At 36.2% G+C, this 17619-nt stretch overlaps 1 protein-coding gene across 1 annotated transcript in view; it reads left to right on the top strand.

Moving 5' to 3' along the window:
* NUP210 (nucleoporin 210) overlaps window positions 1-17619 on the top strand; it is a 112193-nt gene that overhangs the window by 76623 nt on the left and 17951 nt on the right. The window contains exons 22-32 of the mRNA XM_088134153.1: window positions 299-426; window positions 1508-1643; window positions 2397-2459; window positions 3755-3934; window positions 7639-7719; window positions 7896-8027; window positions 8484-8642; window positions 12138-12223; window positions 13993-14167; window positions 15075-15250; window positions 17038-17255. Of these exons, the coding sequence (XP_087990279.1) occupies window positions 299-426; window positions 1508-1643; window positions 2397-2459; window positions 3755-3934; window positions 7639-7719; window positions 7896-8027; window positions 8484-8642; window positions 12138-12223; window positions 13993-14167; window positions 15075-15250; window positions 17038-17255 (1534 nt within the window). The remainder of the gene's footprint in view (window positions 1-298; window positions 427-1507; window positions 1644-2396; window positions 2460-3754; window positions 3935-7638; window positions 7720-7895; window positions 8028-8483; window positions 8643-12137; window positions 12224-13992; window positions 14168-15074; window positions 15251-17037; window positions 17256-17619) is intronic.

Raw genomic sequence — 17619 nt, 5'->3', positions numbered from 1 at the left:
CTCAGAGCAGGGGAATGGCACATAAAAACCTTTTCCAGCCTTGGCTTATTCTACAGTGATGACTGGGGATGATACTGACTGTGAATGGTGGAGATATAGTCCAGTACATCTGAGAAAGCTGACACAGAACCAAGTCTGGTTGCAATCTACTGTTCCTGAGAATAATGAAGATTATATCAATTCAATTGCAGTAATTCTGTATTAGTAGACTGACAATGGTGCACAATATTTTAAGCTACAGATAAACAGAATGTATCACTTGAATTGAAATGCAAATATCTGTGAACATGTATTGTAGGTAGAAATTGGCAAAAATGTTAAAGCATATGTCAGAGTGCTGGATGCTTCAAAGAAATACTTTCACAGTAAAAACTTCAACTTCATGGACTTAACTCTACAAGCAGCATCTCAGATTATTTCCTTAAAGTAAGTGCTATGTTCATTTGTTATGCTCTGCCCTAAGTAGGAAAAAATGATATATATTCAAATTAGATTAGAAGCTGTAAGAAATCACAAACTAGTGGAATAACAAAATACTATACTGTAATAAAATACAGTAATAAAAATACCGTAACACTTGTATAACAATTATAAATTTCCCATCATTTGCTTAAGGGAGGGTGTATGAAATAGCAACACCTTTACTTGATATCAGACAGCATTCAGAGTAGAAATCAATGTTCTGTTTACAAAAATTATTTATTAAGTATCTGAGATATATTTGAAGTAACTAAATTACAACCTCAGTCTGGAGCTACTGAAGCCTTATCATACTAGCCAAAATATTTATCATATTTGGAAAATTATTACATTTAGATAATTACAGGTAATCCTTGCTTAACAATTGTCCTGTTTAGCAATTGTTCAAAGTTACAGCACTGAAAAAGCAACTTTATGACCAGTCCTTGCACTTACGACCATCGCAGCATCCCCATGGTCATGTGATTGACATTTGGGCACTTCGCAAGCAGTGGGCATTTATGACTGTCACAGCATCCTGCAGTCACATGATCGCCATTTCAGTGCTTCACAGGCAGCTTCTGACAAACTGAGTCAATGGAAAAGCCAGCAGGAAAATCACAAGTTGCGATCACGTGATGTCCTGCTTAATGGCATGGATGATTTACTTAACAACCACACTGGAAGTGAGGTCATAAGTCTGTCGCAGTCACATGATGTCTTGCTTAACTACCGTAATTCTTAGCAATAGATTTGCCAGTCCCATTTGTGGTTGCTAAGTGAAGGCTATCTGTATATCTTTTGATTATCTTTTTCCATGTCTTGCATTGTTTCATATAACTGTTTCATATATACTTACACTCCAAGTCAATCCTCCTTTATGACAGCTCATTACTTTGTGTTGTTGATATTACTCTGATATCAGCTCATCATCACTAATGAACACAACTGAAAATTCTGCACTGAATTAAACTGAGGCAATTTCTCTTTAGTGCTTCTAAAGGCGCACAATCCGATATCTCCTAATTAATACATTTTATTATTGCAGAGCCCTTGGTGAAACTTCTGATGAATACACAGCTGTTTTTCTAGTGCATGGCATGGCCATAGGTCAAACCAGTGTTACAGGAGTTGTCACTGACAGATATGGTGAAAAGATCTATTCAACTCCACAACAGATTGAAGTAAGCATTTTCATCATTAACTAATCATGCTTTTAGGATTTTTTTGTATGATGATGCTTTCTTATAGAAAAGCTCAACATACAAAATGATTTTAAAAACTGAAAGCAGAATTATTTTAATGGACAAATATCAGTATCATTAGGCAAAAATATGGATGTGGTAATGCTACGTACTTAGCCTGATAAACCAGGAAATGTGTTACTGATCATTTTAGTAAGCATCAGAGCCTTCTTTTGCTTTGCTTTGCTTTGCACAGATCAAAATAAAGGAGGGGATGGGACTGAATGTTAGGCAGCGATTAGGATGGAGAAGACAAGCATGAAGTAGAGGCACATGTCGTTGAGCTAATAATTCAGAAAGAACCTGATTAAAATGCTGTGAAAATGATGAAGCTCCCAAGTTGTTTCAACAGAATAGGCATAATTGCTAGATAATAAATTAATTTTAAAATGAAAGAAGAGATGACAACAAGGAGTGGAATTGGCAGAGCACAGCCACAAAGAAGGAATAAAACACTAAAATGCATTTCGGGGGGGGGTGGAATTTAAGGGAAGGATAACAACAGGGCAGGATTAGAGCAGAGGGAATGGCAAGCTGCTTTGAGTGCAGAAATTTAAAATACAGAAGAAAACTGGTACAAGAAGAAAAATTGAACATGTAGAGCAAGAAGGTACATTGAGATGAAAATTGTTATGTTATTCCTGAATAGTTTAATTTTAACATTATAAACATTACTTCTTGTCCTACTTCTAGGTGTTTCCTCCTTTTAAATTGATACCAAAAAAAGTCACCTTACTCATAGGTGCAGTAATTCAAGTAAGTTTTTTAAATTATTGTGCTGAATTAATTATTTCCTAAAAGCAAAATCGGTGTATACATTAATAGAAAGTAGTCATAATGTTATTCCTCAGTGGGTGGTTTTCCATCGACCTCTGCAGCAACTTTGCCCAATTTGGTAATTTCCAAATCCTTGGGGTCTACAACTTCCAGAATTCTTGAACTGAATGCTCAGTAGAAGACAATTTTTGAGGAGCATGACTAGTAGGCAATGTTACAACTAAAAAAAAAAAAATGATTTCCAGATTTTTAACTGCCTTATGCTCAGAGTCTACAAACATCAAACTTAAAAAACTGTTGAAAACATTTTTCATCCATTCTGATAACCATTTAGTAACTACAGGTAGTCCTCACTTACCTAGTTGAAGTTACAACAGTGCTGAAAAAGGAGACTTACAACCAGTCCTCAAAGTTGCAGCTGTCATAACATCTCCACAGTCATGTGATCATGATTTGGGTGCTTGGCAACCAGCGTGCATTTACAATGATCACAGCATCCCGCAGTCACATGATCACCATTTGCAACCTTCACAGCCAGCTTCCTACAAGAAAAGTCAATGGGGAAACTGGCAGGAAGTCACAAGTCGCATGTGACATCACACTTAATGACTGCAGGTGATTTGCTTAATGACCGCAGCCGGAACTTACATAAGTTGGTGCAATCACGTGACATTTCACTTCATGACTGCATCGCTTAGCGACAGAGTTGCCAGTACCAATTTGCGGTCAGTGAGGACTATCTGTACATTGGAATTTTGTAAAAAAAAAAAAAAAAAAGGAAAAAAACCTCATTAAAGAAAACTTAGAAATCTTTTAAATGACTTTATTATTGAACGTCTTGAAAAATGTGAATTAAACATCCAGGTAAATAAAAGAAAAATACAAGCATTTATACACGTTCTCACCTTTCAGTACATCACCAAAGCATTCTCTGCTGACTATAACTTAATGCTTGCTGTATGTGTTAGACTACAACTCCCATAATCCTAAGTAAGCATGTCCAAGGCCTTGCTAACTTTGGATGGGGGGAGTTTCTAGAAAGCATACAGTTGGGCAAGGATGAATTATATTGTATATGCTTAATAATCTGCCTTTTGCTCTTCTCCCCTCTTTAAAGAACAAGGTAATGACAAAGAGTTTTGTATCAAGCTAGCAACCTCAGTTTGAATGTATTGTATTATTAGAATATAAGCACATTTTACCAGATCTTATGTAATCTATAAACTGAGCAGAAATGAGAAAGTAATTGTTATTTTTAAAATAACTAACTACAGATTACTTCTGAGGGAGGACCCCAGCCTCAGTTCAACATAATCTTTTCCGTCCACAATCCCAGTATCGCTTCCGTAAACAACAGTGGCTTTATAAGAGGCATATCGGTGGGCAACAGTACTGTAATGGGAATGGTTCAAGCAGTTCATGCGGAAGCTGGCAAAGTTGTGGTTGCATCCCAGGTAATGTCTTGATATATCATGCATATATAATACCTCTGAGCTGAAATGCAGGCTTATTAAAAGTTTAAATATCTCTTACTATTTTAAAATGAAGACTGCATTCTATGTAATTGTTGGCAGATGTACCATATTTAGGCTGTTTACCAATACAGTACATAGTAAGCAGGACCACATGAGGCTTAAAGACATGGAGTAACAGATATATCACTATGTTCCAAGCCCTTGTGCCAATCAGGAGGGGAAGGCAGACATGATCAATTCATTAAAGTGCTTTTTAATCTGAGCTGGATCCCAGTCCAGATTTAGTATTAAGCTACTATTAACCCTTAAAATGACAGTTTACAACAAGGCCGTTTAAGCATAACCTTTTCATGAAGGTTACATACACATACAGAGAGAGTTTTCAGTTCTGATGCTCAAGTTATGAGACACTTTCCTTGAGACTCTCATCTGCAACCTTTCCCCCTGGTTTTTAGACTGTTTTTAATATTAATTTTATTGCTGGCTATTAATAATTTTATGTTAGTTTTATTATTTATTCATTTGTTGTATTCGTTGTTTTATAAAATATATAAGTGATATATAAAACCATTTTAAAATATAGCAATTAACATTCAAAACTAACATTGAAAGATAGAACAGATGATGTAGTGACTATATGTTTGCATTTGATTGATGCTGAACTGTCTTTAAGGATTTGTTGCTGAATGATACAAAATTGTCATAGATAAATAATTTGGGAGAAATTAACTTCCTGTCTTCTCCAGATAATGAAGTAAAATATCAGAGAATGTAAAGAGCAGTAGGGAAACAAAATAGTAAAAAAAAAAATGAAAGTAATTGTTACAGGTAGTCCTTGCTTAACACCCCTAATTGGGATCAGAATTTCCTTCGCTAGGTGAAGTGATTATTAAGCAAAAAATTATGAGACCAAACCGCTAAGCAACAGCAGTTCCAATACTCCCGGTTGCAGTCATTAGGCAAGGACTATGCTTCTCCTGTCCTGCCACACTCACCTCCACTTCAACTCCCCCACCCACCCACCTTCCCCCCCTTATCTGCCCTTTTGGCCACCCTGCACTCTGCTGCCGCCTGCCCCCGCTGTCCCCAGCTGATCTTTGCCATTTTCTTCTTCCCGCACTTGGCCGAGGCAGCTGCTGGCCTTTTGCGAGGGCTTCATGAGGCCACACCTGGGCCAGCAGCTCGGGTCAGCAGAGGCCTTGTGAAGGGCCAGCAGCTGTCTTAGCCAGGCACACCTTGTTAGCAGCAGGAAGAAGATGGCAAAGGTCAGCTGGGGGTGGTGGGGGATAGCATGGGTAGTTGGTGGTGGAGTACAGGGGCAGACAAAAGGACAGAGATGGATGGGAGATAGGTGAGTGAGGGGAGTTGAAGCACATGCTGCAGTTGTAAATGTGAGCAGGTTGCCAAGTGGCCAAATTTTGATCACGTTACCATGGAGGTGCTGGCTGTAACTTTGAGGACTGGCCATAGCTAGTCCTAGCTATAGTTCAGTGCTGTTGTAACTTTGAATGGTCGCTGCAGAAGTGGTCATTAAGCAAGGACTACCTGTATTGGGTTTTTATATATATATATAATTTTTATTGAAAGTTTTAACAGCAGTAATAAGAACTAATACAAACTAAAATAGAACAGAGAAAAGGAAAAGGAAAGAGAGAAATAAAAGAAAAAGCTAAAAGTTGAATAAGTAATAAAGTAGAAGAGAAAAAAAGAGAAAGATGAAAGATATAAAGAAGTGGCTTCCAATATTCTTCACAGCAGTTATAAGTACAATTCTATTTTAACCTCTCTTTCTAAAGTTACATCATGGCTCTTTTCTTTCTATAATCTATTCTGTCTAATCATCAAAACCATAAACCACAAGTTCGTTTTTTTCATTTTTACACAAAAAGCCCATAATGGGTTTCCAGTCACAAATAAATGTAGATATTGACCTTTCTCTAATCAAAGAAGTCAGTTTGTCCATCTCAGCAAGTTCTGCCAATTTCACCAACTGTTCCTCCGTAGTAGGTAATGCCAAATTTTTCCATTTTTGTGCATATAGTAATCTTACTTCAGTAATCATATAATGAAATAATATTCCATGGCTTTTTTCTAATTGTTTATCCATCAATCCTAAAATGGAAAGTTCTCGCTTCAATTGAATATTGGTCTTTAAAATCATCTGTATCAATGTATGTAACTATGTTCCAGGAGCGTGCACAAGAGATACTCTTCCTATTTTTATTTTGTTTCTCTTTTTTATCTTTTTTAGTAACTTTGTAATCTGTTTTGAGAACTTTTATTATTGGGCAGTTTAGCACTATAACAAATAATTACTTCTCATAAGTTTTATATTTTTACAATGCAACATTATGCATGTACAGCAGTATTCACATTTTTTAAAAAATCATGTAAATTGTAATGCAGTTCATAAAGTGAATGCTTAGTGACTTGCAGTCCTTATTCAATTCATCTGAACAGTAGTCCTGCCTGTATCTCATATTTATTCCCTTCCCAGAATAAAGAGTATGGGTGAGTAAGTTCATGGCTGTGGTAGAGTTTAATCCAAATCTAACACACACACACACACACGCACAATCAGATCAAATTAAGGATCCGTCTTCAATCACTTGTTCTCTACCTGTACTTGTTTTGTCCCATAAATATTGTTTATTATCACTGGTGCTAAATACTAATTAAAAAGCCTAAACAAGTCTGTGCTCTTGAATCTGATATCCAGTTTTAAATGTACTTTTAAAACAAATCCTGTACTGTTGATGTATTGCTTTGCTTGGCTAGATTTTGATGTTTCGTTGATGGGCAAACATTTCACACGCTGACATTACTTTGATTCGTCATTGAGTTTTTAAGGTGTCCTGATTTATATATCACATCTGAAGTTTCATCCATTATATGTTGTATCTCAATTAAGCTTTAAGTCTTCTGAAAACTTCTTTTACTGGTTTTTTAATTTGGGGGGCGAAATAGTTATAAAAAAATTAAAAATCACACTGAAACTACCTCTTTTCCCATCTAATCAAACTCCATCCTTTAAATTAACACTGCAAGGTATTTCTGCTTTTATTTCTAAAAGGAAAATATAATTCCCAAGATCGCAAAGAAAACAAAGGATATTTACCTATATCAAGCATCTATATAGTATGTGGGAAAGACCTGGGATACTGGGCCAAAAAATACTGCCTAGGGAACAGTCAGATAAGGACAGCATAGCCCGCAGCTGGATCGTGGGCAGGACAAGAGCCTCAGAAAGGACCCTCCCTAGTTTCTCTGGCTGTAAATGAGATAGTGAGAGAATTGTATTTTCAGACTTGCAAGATCCTGTTGATGTAGCTTTACAGTAAAGTAGAATTAGCTCATCTGGTGGTGTTTCCTCTCTGGTCTACCTAGTAAGGCTGACAGTTCCTTTCATTCTTTCATTTTATTTGATTTAAGTTATTTTTTATGTTGATGATTGATTGATCTGATCTGATCTGATCTGCTGTCCCACACATTAACTTTCTGTAATTTTGAATTGTGTGCCATATATTGACACAGTAAAGCTGACTAGAGTGGCTTTTAATAAATAATTACTGTTCTTTCTAATGTTCAGACTCAGATGGTGAATGCCAACAAATTTGAAGGAAAATGCATATTTACAGCACAATTAATTGAATTGGTGTTATACTTTCTGATGTTCCCTTTAGGATAAAGTTGAAATTGAGGTAATTCAGCTTGAAGCTGTCAGACTCCATGCACCTATTACCCGAATGAAAACTGGAACTCAGGTAAATCAAATTATAACATTATTTCTGCTGTTGCTGGAATAGTCAAATATGATTGGTGCTCAATGCAGCACCTTAATGCTAGCCTATTTTTAACCATTTTATTTTTTTTTAAATGTGATATCCCTTGAAAAGGAAGGAAGTTTCCTTTAAGTTAGTCTTTGCTTCCCTTTTTCCAGATGCCAGTATATGTGATGGGCATTGCTAGCAATCAGACCCCTTTTTCATTTGGAAATGCAGTGCCAGGCTTAACATTTCATTGGTCTGTAACTAAGAGGGATATCTTGGATGTCAAGTCAAGATTCAGTGAGGTAAATGTTTATTTCCATATTGTGATTTAATTTTTAAAACTTTGCATGAAACCAAGTTTCATAGAGTGTGCTTTGGGGAAAAAAATCTGAACAGTTTGTCTTCTTCAGCAGTGGATATATAAAACAATCTTGTTTGATATAAAACAGTCTTCTCCACCTTGGCACCTCTAGGTATTGAAACTGCTACTCAGAAAATTCCGATGGAAAGGAGAAATTTGGAAACAATTCTAGTATCTCCAGATTTAATACTAGGAGTTGCTGTAATAAGGATTTTCCTACATTAGCAGGAAACTCCTTTCAATTCTGTGATTGTTATACATGGATTTGTGGGGTGGATTCTAATAAACTTCTTTTGTTAGACCACAGAACATTGGAAGACTAACTTTTTTGAGAGACCAGCCCTAAAATGCTAAGTGGAATTGTATCATTGCCTAAATTAACACTTTTTTCTTTCAGGCTTCCATTCAGCTCTCAGTGGAAAATAATTTTGCTGTGGATGTTTATGGTAAAGGGAAAGGAAAAACGGGGTTGAAGGTTGTTGTGAAAGTCCTTGATCCTTCAGCTGGACAGTTCTCTCACATGGCAAAAGAGTTGACAGATGAAATCCAAATACAGGTATTATGTTGGCAATCCTGTAGTTTAAATATCCCCAGCCCTTTATAGAAGGCAGCTATAATCAGTGTGCATTGTAAAAAACAGATGTTTGTGTACCCATACCACAAACTAAGGACTGAATGGTTTCATAATTTTGCATAATCACAGGGGAAAAAGCCCGCACATTGTTGCCATGAGAATCTGAAACTTTTGGTTTGCTTCAATAAGGAGAACCTGAGAAGCAATACTGAATCTAATATCAAAAGCCAGAAGAGCTATAGATCTAGAGATAAGTTAGTTGCCCTTCCTTGTCTGTCTCTCAGACTAGATGAAATACAAATAAATTTAAGGGGAAAAAGGTGATTTTAAAAATTGAATACTCTACAAATTTCAAAATTCAGTTCTTCTGGTATTGAATTTGAGTTTCTTTTGGCACAGGTAAATACAGTCATGAGTTTATTCATTCTGTATCAGAGCAAAGCTGCAAAATTCATGTGTTTCAGATATTCACAGTTAATGCAGTAAAATTACACCATTTAGCAATAACTTTCCAATTCTAAAACAAACTCTATCTGTTGGGAACTCTGTTAAAAAAGTAGTCCAATTATACTCCGTAGCTAATCCATGAATGTGTCTGGCACCTTAGTCTTAACACAATTACTGTGGTGTAAATTCATTGATTTCACTGAATCTAATTTGAAACAATTGTGTTTAGGATTACCCTGAAATAAATGAAGCTGAAAAGGCATTTTTTGAAAGCTAAAATAACTTGAATAATTAAAGTTGGCTATAAAGATTAAATATATTCTGGATGATTTCTATTAAGTGAATGATCAGTACACATTATTACAGTTAGCTTTGAATTATATGCATGTGAATTATTCAGATGGATTAGTGTTTTCCCTGAATGCATATTAACTTGCACAGTTTTGTTGGAACAGTTACTTCAGGAAGGGGGGGAATGGGCAGAATAGTTTGAGGTCCTAAATGTATACGTTCAAAAGTTTAAATACAATGATTTTAAAGAATGCAGTTTTTATATTAGGCAATTCCCAGTCCAATTTTTATCCTAGTGAGATATGAACAAAAGGACACAGAGGGAAAAAATACAGAATAAAAATAAGACATCTTTTCCCCTAATAACAGGCAGTATTGAGGGAACCTGGACTTTGATACATACCTTTGCCTAGTAATTACCAAATATTTTTCTTTTTGTACCATGACAAACCTAGGAACCAAGCTTAATAAATAACAAGAAACAAAAATTCTGTCATGTATGTAAAATACCAAGATTGCATCTACAGTCAGAGAATAATAATATCTATGTGTCAAAAATAGATAAAAGTGAAAGAAATGCTGTACAATCTTATATGTGTATATTTACATGTGAACACCATCATGTCCAGAGAGAATTATTTGCAGGCAGGATTACAAGCTTAGAGCCTTTTATAAATAAGTGCTTCAAGATTTACTAAATATTTAAATGATACCAGTTTGCATTCTGCCTAGGGGATAAGTGTGGTTTGAAGAGGGCTTTATATTTTATATATGCTATCACTCAGGATTTCTTAAATATATTGATATTTAATAACAGCCACTTTTAAAATTGTGTTTTTAAGTCATTCTCGTACTAAGAACATTTTTGCAATGAACAGGGGCAATACAAGTTAAATGTGAGCCAGCAGATTGACGCAGCTGCTAAAAAGGCAAATACTGTATTGAGGTGTGTTAACAGAAGTATAGAGTCCAGATCATAGGAAGTAATTGTTCCACACTACTCTGCCCTGATCAGACCCTAGTTAGACTATTGTAGTGTTCTGGGCACCATGGTTCAAAAATGATAATGACAGATTGGGCTGAGTTCATACGAAGGCTAGCAAAATGGTGAATAATCTGGAAACCAAGTCCTATAAAGAGTGGTTAAAGAATCAGGGAATGCTTAGCCTATAGAAGGGATAATTCAGGAGAGATACCTGAAGAATTGTCACATAGAAGAGGGGTTGAACTTACTTTGTGTCATCCCAGAGATAGGACCAGAATCGATAGGTTAAAACTACAAGGAAGTAAGTTCAAGCTAGATATCCAGAAGAACTTCCTGACTGAATGAGCTGTCAACCAATGGAACAGGCTGCTACATGACATGGTGAAATCTTCCCTAGAGTTCTTCAAACAGAGGCACTGAATGGAAGTTAGATTAAATGACCTCTAAGTTCCCTTCAAATTCTCTAATGCTGTGACTCTGTGAAATATCATTTGACCCTTAGAATGCAACCATAACTATGAAAAATGCCATTAATTATCTGTATTTGGGGAAAGCCCTCCTAATTTTTTTTTCTTTTTTACTCTGTACTACATGCTGAAGGCTTGTGTTCAAGTAATCATAGAAATGTGTTCTGAGATTTTGCTTTCTAAAACAGAATTATCTAAATCCCAAGTATTCTTTTAACTACTTTGATTTCTTGCTAATGCTAATTACTTTAAAGGTACAGGGGAATGTAGAGGTGGCCAGGATCCTCTGCTAGATCAGAACCCTTCTGATAAGCTATCCATAAGGACTCATAGTATTACTTTCCAGAATATATACATGTACAGATAGTACATATTGTGCCATTTGTGCAACACCTATAGGTTTTACAGCAGCTGTAAAAATTCATAGCGTCGTTATTATGTTCCACTGATCAAATTCGTCTCCGTAAGGTAATACATATCTGGAAGTGAAATCCCTTTAATCCATCACTTCTAACTTAGCACCTTCAGCTATGCAATTCCCAGAGTTCACTGCCAGGAGGACCAAAGTCCTGGTAAATCTGGGAAGTTCCAAGTTGGTGGATAATGTTTTAGCCTATTATGCATATTTTCCAGTTTATTCCCAGAGATTCTCACAGTTCCCACCTGGGAATGACATGTATCTCATTCTACTCTGCTGAGATACACCCTGTTGCCTTCTACTGATTTCAATGCCTGTGTTATGTCTAAAGTAAAAACAAAACAGGATTATTTTTATTGTGTTGAATTTTAACTCACTATTTAGCTCAAATGAACTTTTAAGATATGCACAATTTCAAAAAACCAACATATTTACTTAAAAATATGTGTGCTTCTGCATTTTCCCATAATAAATATTAGGAAGTAGGTGATGTGCAAAAGAACACATTATTTTCCTTTCTTTGCCCAATGTTTTTCTCAGCCTGCTTAGCTGTATGCAATACTACATGTATCATAGATACTACAGGCGTACCACTGATGCCACTGTACCAGCAAAGATGGGGACCCTGGTTTCCAAAACTGCTTGGCTAATAATCCTGTGCATCATTTGAAAGAAGAACAAAAACCACTTCTGCTAAACATTGTAACTTATAAAAGTGTTCAAGTTGGGGGGGGGTTAAACATAGTGTGGGGGTGTTTCATTTTAAAATAACTGTTTTAGTGCATTACATTCTATATTATTCGTGTAAGTGTTTGAAGATAACATTAATTCTTATTTATATGGTAACTTATCTCATTTTTATTTTCTAGGTATTTGAGAAACTAGTTATTCTAGGAATAGAAGTAGGGCAGATCTTAATGTCAACAAACTCCTTTTTTAAAGTTCAAACAAACAGGTAAGTAAACAAACCAATCAGCTGCTCACGAGTGACCAAAGTAGCTCTCCCCAGTTCTTCCCTCCTGGAAGAAGAAAAAGGCTGGTGCCAAAGGAAAGGTGCCCAGGCGTGGGGCATGTCTGCAGTAGGCCTCCCAGGGTCACTCGCCTATTCCATCAATAGAATAATTTTTAATAATATTTTAATTGGAGTTTTACATAGTTAAAAGCTAATACAGAATTAGAAAAGATATACAAACAAAAAAGAAGAGAACGAGAATGAAAAAGAAAAAAGAAAAAGACATATAAAAAGTGACTCCCCCTACCTCCAAACAAGTATAAACATTTACAGTAACTTAACACCTTCTCTAATATTACAGGGAAAAAAACTCTTCTTCCCATTTCTCATCACTAAACAATAACCCAATTTTAGAAAGATTCATCAGTCTTACTCAGCAAAAGCTGAGTACCAGTACTCAGTACCAGTAGTAATAACCTATATGGTTTAAGCTTAGACAAATCTATTTTGCATTTTGACTTATAACTTTCTCTAATAAGTAAGACATAAAAGATCCCCATAGGGGTGTGTGTGTGTGTGTGTGTGTGTGTGTGTTGTAATTATTGATACTCTTTATACCTATGGGTATATTAAATATACATTACTATTTACTACATCGCCCAGAGTCACTTCCTTGTGAGATGGGCAGTGTCTAAATTTGAAATATAAATAAATAAAAATAAAAATATTTTAAGCTAGATCCAATAGGTCCCTTTTACATTCTAACCCATAACTTTCTCTAACAAGTAGGAGGTAAAAAATTTATCCCCATATGAAAAAATCTTTACTTAATCTTGCAATCCTGGTCAAAAAAAAAATAATCCAGTAATAACAACCCAAAATCAAAATTTATACAATTTAACCCTGGTGAAATAAGTCCACTTTGAACTCCTTTTTCTTCTTTTTAAGATGCTTAATCTTCAGTTGCTTCTTCAAATAAAGCCCCACCAACAGGACAATCAGCAACAAGCATCAGAATATCCTCTCTTGGAGATAATTACATAAAAACATAAGCAGTGCTCCCCAGGATTGGACCCCTGGCCCACCTAGGCCAGTAATCTGTTCTCACAGTGGCCAGTCAACTGCACAAGGAAGCCCACTAGTCTCCCAACAAATGGCCTTCAGAGGCAATCGCACGGCCATCAAGGCTAATAGCCAGTGATCCTCATGACTTCCATGAATTCATCCAGTTGTTTTTTGAAGCTAGCCAAGCTGGTAGCCAGCACTACGTCTCATGATAAAGTTGCTGATTGCTCCTAGATTAAGAGGAAACTTTAAAATCAGAACAGATAAGGATGGCCACATTCATGGATTGGGGATAAAATAAGGCAATGTTATGAAGATGTAGCAGAATGAAGAACTTTCCAGGACATGTTTGTGCTGTGTTTAGGTGGAAATGGGGAAAGGCCCTTAGATAAAATTGCTTACAAGGAGACTTCATACAAAATCAATGTATTTTGTACTGTGGGTGTTTTAAATTATACTTTTCTGTAATTTTGTTTTGATTGTGATAGCATAGAAATATGTTTAATAAATGAGTAAATAAATTCCAAATCCACCTTAGATTTTAAAAATGCTTTGGAGGTGTATTAGAACAAGACAGTGTGCTAAGAAATGCCAATGTAACTTGTATAGTTATTATCTGAATGCTAGCATTTGAGTTTCAGAGACCTGTAGCCATTTATTTATTTATTTATTTGTTTGTTTATTTATTTATTTCTCTTAAAATCAAGGGATGGAGCTGCTTCTCTGACTTACCATGTCCTGGATAGTCAAGACAAAGTTCCTGTGGTAGAAATTGATGAAAGTGGTCATCTTAGTTCTCATTCTCAGATTGGACTATCAACAATAGAAATAATTTCCCAAGAATCCTTTGGCATGAACCAGACCCTTGTTGTTGCTGTCAAGGTATTATCTTTCAGTTCCTTTCAATGAGAATAGAATGCTAACTTGCTGAAGGCTTTTTGCTGTATTTAAAATTAAAATTTCCATTATCCTGCTCAAGAAAATAATTGAAGCTTTGAGTAATTTAAAGAGGATGGCAAAGTACTATTTTCATTCTATTCTCTAATAAAACTTTGTAAAATACATAATGTGGTAGTGATGACCAGAGTTTAGAAAATATAATTGCATGATATTGATTGATTGATTGATTGATTGATTATGCACCATGAAGTTGGTGTTGACTCTTAGCAATCACATAGACAGATTTTCTCCATGACGATCTGTCCCTAACCTAGTCTTTCAGGTCTTCAAGCAAATTTGACCTTTAATAAAACATTTGCAAATTCCTTGACGTAATAGATTACTGCAATTAATACCACTGCTAGTCTATTTAGAGTTTTGGGAAGATAACAATAGAAGACACTAAAGAGTGCTTCTTGAATAACCATCCCTAAATGGCTAAAATATGACCAAAGAAGCAGTCCTGCTGTTGGATAGAGCTATCTCAGGGAAGTGAGTTGAACTGTTATAAAAAAGGCACCAAATAGTACTATCACTTGCATTGGTAGTTATCATCATCCTGTCAAGAGTTGGAAAGATACTTTTTGCCTAGGATGCTAAGTAAAGGGTGGGATAAATGCCTTTTGTTGCTGTGCATCAGTCAGGAAAATGAATTGAACTGGTCTTGAATCAACTCATACTTCTGAGAGACATAGTTAAAATCCTAAATAGTGCAGTAAGGTCAAAACCATGTTTATTAGTAGGGTAGTAAGTAATCCAAACAATCACATACAGTATGACTGCTTACATGTATTTTGAGCAACAGCAAAAATGATTTCACATTCAATTTTTTACTGACTATGTCATGCAGGTAGCTCCTGTTTCCTACCTGAGAATATCCATGAACCCAATTTTCCACACACAAAACCATGAAACTTTACTGGCATTACCACTGGGCATCACCTTGAGTTTGACTATCCACTTCCATGACAATTATGGAGATACTTTCCACTCTCAAAATTCCATGCTTCGCTTTGCAGTCAACAGGTATTTGATCAGCATTTGATTATCATAAACTGAGTTTAGAAACATAGATTTGGATGGGACATTAGAGGTCATTTGGCCCAAGGCCCTGCTCAGTTGAGCATCTGCTAAAGCATTTCAGATTGACAATTACTTAGCCTCTATGTGAAGACGCACAGTGAAAGAGAACATTCCAACGATCATTTATGGTACTTGATTATATAGTTTGATTGTCCTAAGGTAATTGTCAGGTGCTTGATATATCAATAGAGTGATGTATGTGCTAATGTTGTATCCCTATATGGCCAACATCCCTGAATTAGATGAAGAAACTTGAAGAATGTAGTTTACAGTTAACATACAGGTAGGGTGCATGTGGCCCTACCAGATTGGTGGGTGGAAAATATTTTTTATTTGTTAATACTGGACAGTGCTTTAGGTTTTAGCTCATAAAGGTGCTTTGGAGCATGGGGAAATGAATGTAGCACCTACCATCAAAGTGTTTAAATCAGCTACATGTCTGGAGGTTGAGTCCTGGCAACTAGACTTCTTTTCTTTTTGGTTAGAGACATTTCGCTACTTGTCCAAGCAGCTTCTTCAGTCTAAAAAAGTTGGTTAGGGGGACCCCATAAAAGTCTTCCAAGGTGGCTGTGTTTCTTACTAACATGATAGGCTCATTGAAGGGGCAATAGGAGATGTGATTAGTAGAGTCTTTGAGATGTAGATGTCTTACTCCTAATCCCTCACTCATCCCCAGGGGGATGTTAAGTGTTGCCTTCCTGGTGAACTTTTGAACTGTTCTTAATCTTCCTGGGGACTGTTGAAAGGGCAGCCTGGAAAATGGGAGACAAGTGGTGTCTGAGGCCTCCACCTCTATTGAGGGAAGGATTTTCCATTTAGGCATAAATGGATTCCTTCACTCCTCTCTCAAACCACCTATCTTCTCTGTCCAAAATGTGAACATTATTGTCCTCAAATGAGTGTCTTTTTTCTTTTAGATGAAGGTAAACTGCTGATTCTGGTCCTGTGTTGTTGCTCCTCTTGTGTAAAGGCTGTTTGGTTTCCCCAATGTAGAGCTCTGAGCATTCCTCACTGCACTGGATTGCATATACTACATTGCTCTTCTTATGTTTTGGTGTTTGATCTTTAACAAAAAAGAAAAGAAGTCCAGTTGCCATGACTCAACCTCCAGACAATTCCACCAGGATGACTGAGAATCTTCATAAACAAATCAGGCGTATGTTTACCCAGGACCATTTGACAACTACAGAGAGCAGCTGCATGATCCCAGAAAAAGCTACTGCTACTTTCAAGAGTTATAGGCGAATGTTGCATTCAGACTACCATGCACTTTAAAGCATCTTTTCAAGATTATTTGCACAGTCCTATAATCTGTAAATTGGGGTAATGCATCAGCATTGTATATTTAAAACTCATGCCAGTTCTTTTAATAGTAATTAAACTCATTTCATTGGAATAAATCCCATTTGTTTTTATAGAACTTCCAAGAAAAGCACATATGAGTGGCCCCAGACAAACAACCCCAATTAATGCAAGACTGATATGTGATCCTATGTATATTTGTTTAAACATTCTGTAATACTTTGCTGAGTTTCTGTATAAGAATGTGCATACTGGAGTTAAAGAAATGTGTTAAAAAATGGCCTGGGAATGAATGAAAAACATTTCCGAAGCATGTTAGACAAGTATAAGAGATATCACTTTTCATCCTCTTGTGTCTGTGACATTCACTCTTCTGTCCTCTCAATTATTAATAATTAATAACAATTTGTTGTTATTTTTGTCGACAGAGATGATTTTTTACAGGTTGGGAAAGGGACCTCTAACAATACTTTGGTACTTCGAACAATGAATGTTGGACTAAGTTTGCTTAAGGTTTGGGATGCGGAACACAACAATATTGCAGACTATGTGCCTCTTCCTGTCCAACATGCCATCTTACCTGAGCTCACTGATATTGTTGTAGGTGATGTCATGTGTTTAACTTCCTCACTGGTAATTCAAGATGGTAAGACCATTTTGAATAATAATTGGCATTAACAGAGAGTAAAAAAGACAGTTTCCAGCAAGAGCAAATTGTCATGGAAACGTTTTGTGGTTGTATGCAAGGCACTTAAAAATAACTAGATACATTATTTATTGTGTTGTTTACTATAAATGTTAGTCCTTGTTCTTGCTAGCAAGATGAACAAGGTGGCTGGTGTGGGTCTTCCAGGCTGTGTGGCCGTGTTCTTGAAGTTTTGTTTCCTAACGTTTTGCCAGCAGCCTGTGACCGGCATCTTCAGAGTGCAGGAGCACAGACAGGAGCAGTTCTCTCTGTGCCCAGCTAGGTTAGGGACCTACTAGGTTAGGGACCAACGTTAGGAAACAAA

Source organism: Python bivittatus, unplaced genomic scaffold (genome assembly GCF_059951505.1).
Source record: "Python bivittatus isolate LINGU-HERP-01145 unplaced genomic scaffold, Pbiv_v1 ctg000080_np1212, whole genome shotgun sequence".
NCBI classification, from domain to species: Eukaryota; Metazoa; Chordata; class Lepidosauria; order Squamata; family Pythonidae; genus Python; species Python bivittatus.
Note: the sequence above shows the minus strand (reverse complement) of the source record. Positions and strands in the feature narration are given on the sequence as shown.